Source organism: Lynx canadensis, chromosome C2 (genome assembly GCF_007474595.2).
Source record: "Lynx canadensis isolate LIC74 chromosome C2, mLynCan4.pri.v2, whole genome shotgun sequence".
NCBI classification, from domain to species: Eukaryota; Metazoa; Chordata; class Mammalia; order Carnivora; family Felidae; genus Lynx; species Lynx canadensis.
In genome coordinates this window covers 9,533,025-9,548,111 of record NC_044311.2, presented here as the reverse complement: position 1 = coordinate 9,548,111, position 15,087 = coordinate 9,533,025, and the positions used below count along the sequence as shown (strand labels likewise).

The following is a 15,087-nucleotide window of genomic DNA, read 5'->3' as shown; positions in this document are numbered from 1 at the left end:
ATAGGAGTTAATAACATAAAATGTCCCTGAAAAAGTAAAACTATAATCTAAAAAATTGTTTTAAACAATCCATTTTAATCATCTAAATTATTTACAAACAACAAGGAATCACGTTTTTTTAAGACATGGGCTTATAAAAATCAGCCAATAATGATACAATAATACATTAAAATATATTAATTTTTTTTCCGTACTCAAAACTTTTTCTCCACGAGCTAACAGGCTCTAGATAAAAGTGCCTAATATATAAGTCTCCCCAGTTTCCTCCCTTAGGAATAGTTGCAAGAAAAAAGGCTAACCCTTCCCGTCTTCAGTTTCTCCCTACTAAGTATTCCCAGAGGCAGCTCCTGGGACTGTGCTGTCTGGCACCAGAAAAGCCTAAGCCATCAGGGCACCTGGGTGGCTCAGTCGGTTAAGCGTCTGACTTCTTGCAGTTTTGTGAGTTCAAGCCCCACACTCAACTCTTTGCTGGCAGCACAAAGCCTGCTTGGGGTTCGTTCATTCATTCATTCACACTCTCCCTCTCTCTCCCTCCCTCCCTCCCTCTCTCTCTCTCTCTCTCTGACACTCCCCCATTTGTGCTGTCTCTGTCTCTCTCAAAATAAATAAACTTAAAAAAAAAAAAAAAAAAAAGAGAGAGAGAAACCCTAAGCATTAGGGACAAACCAAGGCAGGGACCAGACCAGCCCGGATACAAATCCCAAGACCGACTATGCCCTAGTCCTTCCTGCTGAAGCTTAGCTATTTACCTGTGACTCCAAGACTGTGTACAGAGTGCCACTTGGGGCCTCTGGGGTGATCTATTTAGAGTGACATCCTTCTTACATTCCAGTAATCAAAACGGTCCTGTTACTCCCAATAGAGAGAAAAGGGCCAAATCGCTGTTTGCACCGATCCCCTCTGAGCACTGAGCTTTTAACAACTCTGACCCAGCAAATGAGCTCCAAAGAACCCTTCTCTAAATGCTCAGCCCTTTCCTGTGTTACCTTCAGCGATCTATAGAACTCTTTCTGAACGCATGCTTCCAACCTGGGATCCCTCTAAATGTCAACTATAGATTTGTGTGCCTCTCTTCAAAGTTGCTGGGATGAATTTGCTGAGGTTTGAGGAAAGAGGGAAGAAGCAATTGAATACGTCTTTGTCTAGGGTAAGGAAAGCGGTCAGGACTTATGTCCTCATAATTGGTCCCCTCTCCCCCTCTGACCTTCAAGAGAAGCTCTTAGCTGACTTGACAAGTTTTACTCCTTTTGTGTAACTTCTTAAAGACACATTTAATGGTGCTTCTTCACACTTAAAGCATTCACTTTCTAGTCCATGTAGGACTACAGGGAGAGGTCATCACAGCTGACACGATTCCTACAGTCTCAGTCACATAAATCAGCAGACGCCGTGTTTCCCATACCACTGTCTGCCTTCCGGAAGGACAACGGTGCTGCCAACAAAGGTAAGTGACAATACCACAGCTGGTCTCCCGTTCTGAAGATATTCAGTAATAAACATTTTCATTCCCTTGCAAGCTTAACCTGATAACTGCTAAGAAAGTAAATAAGCAAACCATAAACCTATGTGCTAAACCAATCCTTTTCACTTTGAATGCTTTACCTCTGAAGTTGATGTCAAAGAGAAAAGGAAAGTTGGGTCCAAATAAAGTCCCTTGCCACAGGCATCCAAACTTAGCCTGGGAGGCGCCATCACGAACCTCAGCTCGCTCCTGCCCTGTACCTCAGCAGGGGGAGTTGTGGCCTTCATGAACGAAAGTTATGAATCACAAAGATGCATGTCCTCTCCTCAAATCTAATGACTCGGGATGTCATGAGGATGACAACATTGGCTGAATACATCATTGGCTGGGTCTCTGCCCTGACCCTACAAGATAGTTTCCTTGTCTCCTCAGCACTGCAGTCCCTGGGGGGGGGTGGGGGGGGTGGGGGGGGGTGTTGTCCCAGGAAATCTGGGGCAAATGGTGACCACATGACCCCTGTAGTCCCAGGGCCCTGAGCCCAAAGTGTTTCATCCCAGTGACACCTAGGGTGTAAATCTACAAACGCATGGTCACGTCTTTAATGGGGCAGCAGGGGGTGGGTAATCAATCAGAGCTCCTTTCCAGATTCATCTGGGGTCCTCTCTCTGGAAATACTTCCAACCTGGGACCCTCTAGATGTCATTGTCCTAGGGCTTGTTGGGTTAAGGAGTACTGCTAAAACACTTTTTAAAAATCCGCTCTGAACACATATGTAAGCTGGAAAGAAAACACATACACCTTCATTGAAGTTAGAAATGTGAAAAGGCCGCTCTATCCACCAGTTGTCTGAAATCCTGAACACCTTCTGGGCTTTTTCCTATTCCGATGCTCCGCGGAGGGACAGGGTCTCTCATTCACCATCTGAGCGACCGGGCGCTCCTATCTTCCCCCTTAAAATGCCCAACTCTGCTCAGCTCGGTTTGGAAATCACCGCAGGACTCGACAATCTGCCCCCCGCCCTGCTCCAGACTCAGGGAGAGACCCACAACAGGAAGAGGGGAGCTGATGTGTGGGGCGGGGGCAACAATCCCCTCCTTTTTAGCAGCCTTTCCTGCTCCCCCGTCAGGAGCCCCGCTGGGCCATGCACCTCCAACACGGGCAGGGAGCTACACCCATTTGTTACAAAAAGGAGGCATCAGACTCTGCGTTAAAAAACAGACCCGCACGATGGGAATGCTTTAATCGTCACCCACACAGACGAGCGGAAGCTACAGACAGAGAGCCACTACGGATGGTGCTCGGAACAGAGGCGAGAATGGCCCAGAACTCGGCCTCTGGTAAAGGTGCCAGGTTTACAGGACTCATGGCGGTGCCCTCACCAGACCCCTCCTCCTCCTCCTCCTCCTCCTCCTCGGCCGCGGGCGGCTCCTGCATCTCCTCTGGGAAAGCCTGAGGCCGGCGTGGGTAACTTCTGCTGCCTGAGACAGTCACGCGTGCTCGGGACCCCTCACCTGAGGTCTCTGGGTGCTGAACTGGCGTGGAGGTAGCTAGGCCCGGGAGGGAAATGTGGTCACCTGTGTCGTCTTCCTCAAAGTCGTTAAGGCAGTACACTTCGTCCAGGTCAACGTCCAGTGTCCGGAAGCCCTTGGTGACCACACCGGGCCGGGGGTCCAGGATGCCCCCGAGGTGGGGCTGGGCCAACTGCTGCCAGTGGTGAAGGGTGGCGGAGCCTTGCAGGAGAAAGGGCAGAGAAGGGGGGACAAGGCAGAAGAGAGGGTTAGGATGCGAGTCCGAGCTGACGGCCGTCCCCGCCCTCAGAGTGCGGAGCGTGACCCTCAAGCGGGCCCTGAGCCTCGTGGGTGAACTCTGGCAGGGGCACCGGGGGAGCGGCCCTGGCTCTTGCTACCGTGTGACGGGCGATCACCTTGCCACGCCTGGGAGGGGCACCGACTGAAGGAATCAAAAACAAAGCTTTTTACACAGTAAAATGAAAGCCATAAGGCGTGGCAAGGATGTCTGGTGACAAACTTTTATCAACCCATTGTCAGTCCCCAAATCCAACATCATATCAACTTAGGAACTGGAGAGGAAAAAAATAAGCAAGACCAAGTACAAAAGGGCGGGGGGCGGGGGAGGGTGCAAGTACAGAGTCTATGCCAAGTACGCACCGTTGGGAACACGGAAGACAGAAGCAGAGGCAGAGTAAGACCATGTCAACTCGGGATCCACAACATGAGAAAAGCAAAAGGCAATTAGAGTAGCACACAGAGATAAGCCGTAGGCATGACTGTAGTCTTCTTTACTTATTAGGGTTTCTATTTTCGACCAGCAAACCTGATAGGCTGCAGGTTTGGGAGAGGGAAAGGGAAAGGGACGAACTCAGTGTGAGTGACGAGCATGTAAGTCCGTACAGAGGTCTGAAGCAGAGGAGATCTCCTTAGTGACACCAGACCCCGGGACTCAGATGACACCGTGCAAGGTCTGTAATAACACCGGAGTGTGTCCCTGAGGACCTCGAGGGTGTCATGGGTGCTCACGAAGAGAAGTGTTCCAAGAACAATTATGCTTAGCAAACCTGGGTTGACAAGTAGATTTACGGAGGAACGTCTCAAAATCTTTGGTATGTTGCTGTGTCCTGGGATTCTGGCCAATCCATTTGCCTTTTGAAGAACAACCCCCTTCCCCTTTGGAACATTTATTACACCTCGCGTGGCCCAGGTATGATGGCCCATGAGGCTGGGTGTCTGTCCCCATTCTACAGATGAATTAGTGGGTCACGCAAATAAACATTCTACTCGAGAGACTTTGAGAGCAGTTCTCAGGCATAGGAAAGCGAGAGCCTTCCTGCACCAATGCCTCCCAGTTACCACTGGTTAACCACCCAGTTACCAAGGATGTCCTCTATTGGGCAGGCAAGAATCCCTCCAAGGCCTCCAGGGGCACATCAGAAAGGGGGACCAGAGAGCCAGGAGCCAGCAGCTCAGGAGTCAAGAGAAAAGAGAAGGAAAACGGTGGCAGGCATCGGAGTCGGGGATCAGTCCAGGAATGTGAACAAGATGCGGGGAACCCCCCTCAACGGCAGCTCCTGACCCTGTGGCGTGCCTGGTGACTGTGCTGCCTCCAACATACCGCTGGGAAGGAACTTCTCAGGAAGCAGTCCCGGCCGGTGAGTCTTGAAAGGACTCTGTGAGTGGGCAGTTCCAAACTCACTTAAAAGAGAAACAGTGGACACGCTGCCAATACGTGTTCAGGACAGTCCCTAGACACCCACTTTGAGGCCTGTCCCAGTTTGAAAGGCCATCTACTTACTCTGAATCTACTGCATCGACATAGAAAATATCCTCAGTGCAAAAGGAGTGAGATCATACAGAGGCACAGAGGACGAAAGAGAGCATCACATCCCTGCTCCCTCACTAGCTGCTAAGAGACGTCTAGAGCAGTGGTTCTCAGCTGGGGACGTCTGTTAACATCTGGAGACATTTTTGTCACAACTTGGGGGGAAAGACGGAGCGCTAAGGGCATCTCATGGGTAGCGCCCGGGATGCTACAGGACGATGCCCAGGACAACCCCATCAACAACCCGGAATGACCCGGCCCCAGATGTCAGCAGGGTGGAGACTGAGAAACCCTGGCCAGGAGCTGTGGTCTCAATTCTCAGACGCTTCGAGAACCTGGAGAGCTCACGGACTCTATCCCAAAAAGGAGCTCACAGGCAAGCGGCAACGTGCGTAACTGTTCGGGGCTTTGCAGACATGCTGAAACCCGCTCACGGGATCCTGAATCCTGGATGTCACGGCTTCATTTTTTTTTTTTTTTTTCATTACCCTGTATGGAGCATGCCTGTACAGCAGCTTCTTTTAATACGTATTATGTCAACTCACTGCTCCAAAATCCCTGATGAGGGAACTGAGGTGCACTGAAGTTGGATAATTTTTCAAAGTCCTGGAGGGGTGGCATAGCCAGAGGTCAGTGCTAAAGGCCAGGTTCTTTCAATCTCACACTGCCTGACCCCCAGAGTCCACAGGTGTGTAAAGAAGGATACCCAGCCAGGAACCCAGACTAAGCGAGAAACCTAAGTGGTGGGCGGTAAAACTTCCAGGTGGCTGTCCAAGGCCCGTCAGGAGACATGCACACACAGCTGCCGATGGAATCTCTCCAGCCACTCCCGGAGACCCCCATTCATAATGCATACTGAGCCCCCTGTTCATGTGTTCACTGGAAGCACAGGCACATTCCTGGCAAAAACACTGCACTGGGGAGAAGTCTTAACAAGGCCCTGTGACTTCTAGCTTGGGACCGCACATGCTGGTCTTGCCGCAGGATGACCAACCCTTGGGTCCAGAGTGGCCACGTCACCTCTACTTTTGGAAGGAGAAGAGAGTTGACAGACACTGGAAAGTGAAGGACCGTGTCAAGAAGCGCTAAAGGCCCTCATCCTTCCGGAAGGGGCTGAGATGTTTACGAAGCACTGGGAAGGAACTCAGGGAGGCAGGGGTCTGGGCCCGGACAACTGTCCCAGTCAACAGATCAACTATCTGTTCAACTAGCTGTGCAACAGACTGCCCTCATTCCGCCCCACCCCAGGCATGGGCTCAAGAGAGAAATGAGGCTACGAAGGGTTTGCTGCTTGGGATTCAAGACGCTGCAGAAGGACATGGGGTTATTTGCCTTTCCCAAACATGCAGAGCCGAGGGAATTTAGTGAGACTGCAATGGAAAGACTATGCTGACATATGCATCATTCTTGGATTTTGGCCCCTGTCTTGGGCAGCTCTTATTCACATCGAACAGCCAACCTTTGCTGAGCACTTAGTAAGGGCCAGGAGTCCTAGGAGGTCTACATTTATTAACTCGCTTAATCATGATCATCCTGTTCTCGTTTTATAGATGAGGAAACTGAGCACAGGGAGGTCAGGTAACTTGCCAGAGGTTGCAAAGCTGGCAAGTGGCTAATCTGGGTGGGATTCAAGCCCATGCTGGCTCCAGTGTCCAGCCTCTTAACCACATACACCGTCTCTTGGCCAGCAGTGGGGAGGCCTCCTGAGTGTGAGTTCTCAGAAATCAGGTCAACACCACACCTGACTGGCTTCTTCAGTCCTCACACAGGTGTGTTCCATGCTGCAAAAGTGACCTTCCATGCTGCAAAAGGTTAGCGAAAGCCTTCGCAACCCTGTTATCTGAAGTCACGTCAGGCTGTGGAGCTCACAGACCATTTCCGTTCCTGACTGGTTCTGAGGCCCCAGAAAGGTTTCCTGAGTCCAACACCTGGGCAAAACAGCTAGCTCCCCCTCACTCCCCCTGCCACTGCCTGGGACCACCATGTTGGAATTCTTACGAATCTCCTGGCTGCCTGAAGTCCTGCCTTGGATACAAGATGGAGGACAAATCAAAAATTAAATATGAACGGCATCTTATTCAGAGCTTCGGCTGCCTCTTTCCTATTCTCCACACCCCGCCCTGGCTTCTTTCATCTGTAGAGCACAAAGGAGAAGTACTATTAGCTACCTGTCATCACACCCCTCCTCCCCAACCACATGAGAACAAGGCTGGGGGGGCAGGGAAAGAGAGGAACTTCCCTGTCCCAGTTGGCACCAAGATGAAGCTCTATGAAATGAGCGTGTGGACAGCAGAGAAAACACAGTCACCACACCTTTCCTTGTTTGCTTTCCCTCCACATCCCACTGTTCTGACTACAAGTTTTTGTATCATCAAAGGAAAAGAAAACCAAATCCATTTATGTCAGAAGAATACCTGGGACTTAAAAGTTAAAGCTAACCTGCTGGACAAGGTCTAGCATAGCCTAGAAGTAGATGCTGTCCTCTAATTACATACTGACTTGTTTTTGGGGAAATACCATCTTGGTATTTCCGGGGGGTCGGGGGGAAATACTGCCCAACTCATCTCTTTAATGCAGGGCTGTCTCTTCTAGTCTGGAAAGTTTTGTTTGTTCTTCACTTGCTTAAAACACCTAAGGTAAGATGATGAGACAAGAGTGCTAACCTTAAACACTGAGCCCAGCTATGTTGGCTGACACCAATGAGCAGATAGCAAGATGAATTAAATAGGTAAGGGAGACACAGATTGGCTATCTGCTGTGATCCCAGCCAACCTCCAGGGGCCTCACCCCAGGCACGTTTACCTGGGCCACCGAAGACCAAAGGAGTCTTATCGGCTTCTGAGCAGGCTAGCGGAAATGGATGATGTAAGAACTCAGCCCCAGCACAGTGCTGGTCCGGGTTGTCAACACTGGTAAGGCCACCCTCCAGACCTGAGCTGCTGCAACAGGGGCAAGTGTGGGGAACCTGAGTTTTAATTAGCACCTATTAGGTGCCAGGCATAATACAAAACACATCACATGGACTCCTCACCACAATTTTGTGTGGCAGATGTAAGCCTTATTTCACAAATAAGGGGGACAGGGCTCAAAAAGGTAACTTGTCTAATGCCACAGAGATGCGCTGAACCCAGCGTCAGGCAGACTTCTGTGTCAGCACTCCATCGTATCATATTAAACATAGTAACACAAAAAATAATTGTGAAGGGAAGGAAGAAAGGAAATATTGGTTGTATTTTAAACAGCTAAGAAGTCAGAGAACTACAAAATGGAGGACAGGGATCTCTATCATGAGAATGCATGACAGTCCATGGTGATAAGATATGACTTCTTAGTGGTGGTGATTTAGCAACCTGGTGAGCTGGGTACTATCAATGAAAGTCACCTAGCAAATCTAATGGGATTTCCTCTTATTCTATTAACACAAAAATACTGCTAAGTCACAAGATTAAAAGAGGAAAAAAAAAAAAGATGAATTGGTCGAAATAAAAGTTTAATAATCTCTTCCTGCAATATGCTTGGAAAATGAATCCAAAGACATATTCTTAGATGATCTAATGAAATACAAAGTCAAATACAGAAATCAGACAAAATAGAGATGGTAATTCCAATGAGCTTTAAGAGACAAAGGAGGAAAAAAAGAAAAGAAAGGCAGAAAGTAAAATTGCAGAAATGGAAGATTTTATTGAAAGAAAAACAGACATAATTATGGATCAGGAAACAATCACCAAGCTCACAACTGAATAAACAATTAAAAAAAGAATGAGCCATCCCTTTTCTGAAATCTAATAAGGGTCTAAATTATACAATTAAAAAATAATCACGAAGAAAGAAAGTCAGCCCACCCTCTTCCTTCCTTTGAAAACTATACGACCCAGGACCCAGTTAAGTCTTAGGTCTTTAACAAGCACACCCTCATTTTACAGCACACATTCTCAACAGGGGTGATACTGCCCCCAATGGGTCAGAAATGGGTTATTATGGGGTGAAAAGAATCCTAATCTTTTTAGGCAGAAGCAGAGATATACATATAGTACATCAACAGTATATCTGTCATATTAAATTGTAGGGGTGGCAATTAAGAGCATATGTCTAAGACCACGCCTTAAGAATATAGGTCTAAAGTGAGAAATACAGCCTTACCCAGATTCTGATTGGGCTTTGCGTCAGAAATGTAATACAGAGGTACCCTCTCAAACACCCTCTCAAACTCACATGGGTTTCCAAACCAAAGGAGTCAAAAATGAAAAATACCAACACTGGGTGGCTCTTGCCAGGGTGGTGGTAAGTAAAGGGAGGACATTTATAATGCCTGGAGGACAAAGAAAGAAAAAAGGTGAAATTTTCCATGAGTTTAATCATCCGGGGTGTCCCTGGAACTGAAAAGTAAATTGCCCCTGGGAAAGGCAGGCTTAAGAAAGCGCGAACTCACCGGCCTCGGCGGCCGCCCCCTGCCTGGCCCCCCAGCGGTGGAGGAGGCGCAGGAGGCTGGCTCGATCACACCGCCAAGGCGGAAGGAAGAAAGCCACACCCTCCTCACTGGAAGACCAGAAGCAAAACGTGTGAGCCCACCAACTGCAAATCGCTTTCGCATGGTTACTGAAAAAAACTACTTCCTGCGCTGCTCTGCACCCCTCCCCGACGCCAACGTTTTGGGGGGGGGGGGGGGTCCAAGCATTCATTCCCGGTGCTTCTCAGACCCCAGGCGTGACCTAATTAACTTTTCAGTACCTTAGCAGGGCCTCTGCCTCCCGCAAAGAGGTTTACTTCTAAGGTTCTAAATGCAAAGGAGAGAGGACTGGGAAACCAGCGTCAGCACGTTGGCTCCCTGTCTTTGGCCTTGCTGGCCGAGGTCAGCCCCGGCCCGCGTGCGCACTCGCACGCCTGCCCCGGCCGGGCCCAGGCCGGGCGCCGCCGTCAGAGGAACTCAAACCAGCAGCGCGGCAGGCTGTCGCGGAAGAAAAAGGAGTAGGTGTTACAGAGGCTGCCCGCTTGCCGGTGGTGGATCAGGGACCACAGGCGGTCGCTGAGGAGGGTGGAGAGGGGCCGAGGCCCCCGGTGATCACCTTCCAGCGGCTTCACGATCTGGAGTTTCTCGGGCAGGTAGGAGCGGCTGCTGAAGGACATGCCCGAGAAGCCGGTGAACTCGGAGAAGCGGGAGTGGGTGCCGAGGGACATGATGCTCTCCGTGGGCGTGAGGGAGCCGCTGAGCAGCTCGCCCTTCTCCGCCAGCTCCCGGAGCTTCCGCTCCTGCTCCTCCTCGAAGAACCTCCGCTCCGAGAGGTAGTTCTCCCGGCGGAGGGACAGCCGCCGCAGAGCGGTTTCCAGGTCGTGGGAGCCCGGGGTGCCCGGCGTCCCGGGCTTCTTGCTCCGCTCGTCATTCCTGCAGAAGGAGGGAGATGGGGCTGAGCGTGGGGCACCCCGCAGCGGGCGCGGTGCAAGGTGCGTGTGGCAAGGAAGGCCTTCCTGCTAGGTGCACGGGGTGGACAGGTCGGAGTGGCTGCAGGATGGATAGGGAAGCGGACGAGGCAAACAGCTGAAATTTAGGCAAAAATGGGGGCATAAATGATTGCCCGGAAGAACTAGTTCCCTCTGGTGGGTGTTTTGGGAGGTAGAGGGAAAGCACTAAGGTGCGTTAAAACAAAAAAAAAAAAATTGTGAAAAGAACTCCTGTTGCTATAAACCTCTCCCTAGGGAGCCCTTAGGGAGAATTCTTCAGGATGCGGGTCCTAGTCACCAGAAGGGCCACTGGTTCCAGAGGCGTTTCTCTGTCCTCTTGAATTAAAAGAGCTGTTCTGATTAAGCAGTTTCCCCCAATTTTATTATCACGTAAAAAGGGTACACAACACAGCTGGCCTGTGTGTGTGTGTGTGTGTGTGTGTGTGTGTGTGTGTGTGTGTGTGTAGGGGTGGGTCTGCAGGGCTTTAGGACAAAGAAGTGCCCACTGCTAAGGAAGCCCCACCCCAGGGACAAGCACCTTTGAGGGGGTCCAGGACCCCACCTTCCAAAGCAAACTAGATTCTGGCCAGGAGAGAGAGACTGAGTCCTCCTCTACCTTTTAAACATTCAAGCTACCAAAGGGCTCATGAAACAAATGTCCATTCTGCAGCTCAACAGTGAAGATTAACAGAAAAATACTCATTTACCCTCCCCTTCAGCATCTGACAGAGAAGCAGACTTCCTGTTGTACCTCTTTAAGCTTGTGAAAATACCAGAATCAAGAATGACTGTAAACACAGAGTGTTGTTAAACCAGATTAAAACACTGAAAGCTCTAGACTTTTCCCATGACTCTTTATCAGTCTTCCTCTTCTGGTGACTGAACTTACACTCTAAACACACTACCTCTCCCCAAAACAGCCAGATAAAAACTCTGGGCTGGCTCACCCCAGGTCAGCTGACTCTGCTTCCAGGATGATGCTGTTGGTCTTGTTGTCCAGGACCACGTTGCCAACATCACTGCCATAGAAGCTAGACCGGGGGGTGCTGACGCAGCTGGACAGGAGGGAGTTCACGGCTGAGGACTGGTTGGAGCCAGGGATGTTCATGGGGGACGGGGTCAGAGACCTCTGCTTGACGACCTGGTTGATGTTTCTCACCGTCTCAAAGACTCGCCTCTGGTGACTGGGGGGAATGCACAACATCATCCATGAATAAACAAATGCAGGAATGACCATGGAGTCCAACCTTCCAGAAACTACCATCTAGGAGCCAAAAGGCAGCTGGCCCACGTGAGCCCCCAAACAACCTGCCAGCCCGTGCTTCCAGTGTTTCTTAGGGCATTGGCTGGAACTCAAGAGACTCAATGCCCACTGAATTCAGGCCTCTCATAAATACGTGGTTGTGTCCTAAAGGTGATGCTAGCAAGGGGATACTGCTTTTCTCTCCCTTAGGCTTAACCCACAAATAATACTAAAGTAGGGCTTTTGTCTCCCAGATACTTTTCCTCTTTCATGACGGTCACCAGAATGTAAAGTCCAAGAAAGCAGCGTTCACTGCTCAACACATAACAGGGCTCCAGAAATATCTGTGGAATGAGTATCTGGTGACCATTCATATACATTTAAAAAAAGCAAGACGAAGTTAGTCTTAAACTTCTATAAGGAGATGGTAAACGCCAGATTAATATTTTTTTAGCAACTGCTATTTCTAAGAGCGGAACCTCCCTTTGATGCTCATTTGTTTCTTTTTAAGGAGACAAGGTAGGCACGTTGCTACAACGGCCACCTCCTTCTGGGATGCAGAGGCCTTCACACATGCACCGAGGCTCAGGGACTGTGGTCACTCCCGGGATCCCATTTCAGTTCCGGCTGTGAGCTTCGGGTACAGAAAATACACAATGAAATCGGATCCACAGTGTCCTCAGAAACACCTCAGGGCAGGCCTAGAGCAAGAGCTCACGTTAGGAAGAGAGTTGGTAGAGGTCAATATCCCTAAACATATCCAGGAAGGAAGTGGAAGCCTGGGCACTCCTTGAAGAGCCTTCATACTGCATCTCATTTTTCTTTTCCTAACAGACATTAAAATTGTTTAAAGCTTAAACTTTAAACACCTTTCGGTGTTTTTCACCAAAAGGAAAGATAAAAACAAGTCGTGGTGTCAAGGCAGAGTCTGTAATTAACAGAGATAAGAAACATCTCTCTCCTTACTCAACTTTCTAGAAGTTCATAACCTATCTTTGAAACCTAGTAAGAGCTGCTGGGGGCTATTATCGGCTGTGTTCTCTTGTCTCACTTAATCTGGACCCAAATCTGTGGAAGGACCACAGTGATCACTGGGGGGTTGTCTGAGACCCAGACGTTGTTAGTTTTGATGACCACGGGGCACGAGCCAGTCTCTGGGAAGCCTAGAACCGAGGGCGTACGCGATGTCTGGAGACTCAGGCTCTTCCAATTGCAGCTCCTTGCGCATCGTTCCCTCGATCTCTGCTGCCAAGGAGTCCTGAGAAAAGCCAGAAAACACACTGAGTGCACAGCAGTTCAAGTGCTCTGTCTCTAAAAGACGCGCCCGGCTGGCTAGCCACAGGAGTGTCAACCGAGGTCTCAGAAGCTTGCAAACTACCGTGACACAAGGCTGACGGCATTCATCACTGCTGGAAACCCTGACTGAGCAATCCCCAAGGCAGGTCCCGAACGGAGCAGTCCCGGTGGGCACTGGGTGTAAAGGCCCTGTGATCCCATGCAGCTAAGGGTCTCAGAGCAAATTCCATGTTCCCTTGGCCAAACCATAGAGCTGTGACTCTGCCACAAGGAGTGGCGAGGAACTCAGGGAGGACGGGACCTGAGTCGTGAGCACTGGCATCTGAGCCTCTGCTCTCATGGCCCTCTGCCCCCGGCAAGAAAAGCTCTCCCCGTCAACGACGCATCACCCACCTCCCTCTAACGGCCAGCTCACACATCCTTTCCACCAGTAACCCTTCATTCCTCCCCCTAGAAAGACACCCAACACATGAAGTCCCTGCGAGTTCCCTGAACAGTTAGTCCACTTAGATCTCTCTCCAGCTAGGTTGTGAACTTTGTGGGTTGGGGGAAGGCCTGGCACTGATAACTTCTCACTTTCCGGATGGGCCAGGCCCCAACCTGAGACTCAACAACAATACAGGCTGCCTCCCTGACCACCTGCCACTCCTCACCGTATCAGCTGGAGCCTAACAAGCAATCCCACACGCTGCCACAGGTAGATGCCAACAGGAGGACCAGGTGTGTGCAGCAAAGCACCTGCCGAGGCCTCAGAGAAGGACACCACCTAGGACAACCTGAAGGGAAGGGCTGACTCTGTACTAACCAACACATTTCCTGGGATGATAGGAATGTGCTTTCTGCACCGTCCACTGCGGGAGCCACCGGCCACAGGTGGCTATTGAGCACTTGAAACACGGCCAGTGTGGCTGAGAACCTGAATGAACCGTACTAATTTCAGTGGATTTAAATTTGCATGGCCACTTGTGGCCAATGGCTTCGCAGCAGACAGAGCAAGGGACTCCAACGTGTCTACCTCCAAGCCCCAAAGTCAGGGAGGGATGCTCCAGTCTGGAACCTGGGACCAAGTGGGGAGACTTACAGGAGTCAACAAGAAGCTGGGTCAATAAATGGTTAGTGGGCTTGTTTTCAATTCCTATTCATAAGTGGGCAATTTTATTTAGTAATTACTACCCACAGATTGACAGTCAACATAACCCAGGTTGTAAAAGGTTCTCTGGGTGAATAGGACTTTTTTTTTTTTTTTTCAACGTTTATTTATTTTTGGGACAGAGAGAGACAGAGCATGAACGGGGGAGGGGCAGAGAGAGAGGGAGACACAGAATCGGAAACAGCCTCCAGGCTCTGAGCCATCAGCCCAGAGCCCGACGCGGGGCTCGAACTCCCGGACCGCGAGATCGTGACCTGGCTGAAGTCGGACGCTTAACCAACTGCGCCACCCAGGCGCCCCAGGACTGACTTTTTTAAAGCCAGTTTACTATTCATTCATTCATTCATTCATGTATTTGTTTTAGAGAGAATGCACATGCAGGGGAGGAACAGAGGGAGAGAAAGAGAATGCCAAGTAGGCCCCATGCCCAGCATGGAGCCCAACACAAAGCTCGATGTCATGACCTTCAGATCATGACCTGAACTGAAATCAGGAGTCTGACACTCAACCAACTGAGCCAGCCAAGCATCCCCAGTTTACTTTTTTTTCCCCCAATGTTTATTTATTTTTGAGAGACAGAGCATGAGCGGGGGAGGGGCAGAGAGAGAGAGAGAGACACAGAATCCAAAGCAGGCTCCAGGCTCTGAGCTGTCAACACAGAGCCCAACGTGGAGCTCGAACCCACGAACCATGAGATCATGACCTGAGCCAAAATGAGATGCTTAACCCACCAAGCAACCTAAGCGCCCCTAGTCTACTTTTCTTAATACTATAATTCACCACACAGCTTACATTCAGAGCTCTGCATGAGGAAAATATCTTCACACAAATTAGGAGAGATAAGATACTAAACTACCAATTTCAAGGCCATGCTGGGAGGATGTCGTAAACAGGCTCTATGACTTTTCTTGGTTGTGACCCCATCCGGCAGTCTGGGGAGGCCATGGGCCTCTTCTTAGAATAATATTTTTAAGTGAATCAAATAATGAGGACAAAAAGGAAGCCAGATCTATTGAACTAGTTACAAGAACGTTAGTAACGACGATGGTGAAACAGAAACACACAGGCTCTGGCTTCTGAAGTGGAGCTCAGCATGAACAGGAGTTTTGAGACATTTACAACTGAAATGTGCCATGAAAGGGGCTATGATTTCAACTGGTGACA

At 49.8% G+C, this 15,087-nt stretch overlaps 1 protein-coding gene across 9 annotated transcripts in view; it reads right to left on the bottom strand.

The window, feature by feature from the left end:
- The window catches only part of TRAK1 (trafficking kinesin protein 1), a 120,158-nt gene that overhangs the window by 12,189 nt on the left and 92,882 nt on the right, over window positions 1–15,087 (bottom strand). For 4 of the 9 annotated variants that reach the window (XM_030329815.1, XM_030329820.2, XM_030329819.1 and 1 more), the window contains 4 exons: window positions 12,659–12,735; window positions 11,182–11,418; window positions 9,862–10,178; window positions 2,842–3,192 (listed from right to left, as the gene is read on the bottom strand). In XM_030329815.1, coding sequence (XP_030185675.1) covers window positions 2,842–3,192; window positions 9,862–10,178; window positions 11,182–11,418; window positions 12,659–12,735 — 982 coding nt within the window. Of the gene's footprint in view, window positions 1–2,669; window positions 3,193–9,861; window positions 10,179–11,181; window positions 11,419–12,658; window positions 12,736–15,087 lie in introns of those variants that run through there. The other 5 variants (XM_030329816.1, XM_030329821.1, XM_030329818.1 and 2 more) reach the window with 3 other exon arrangements.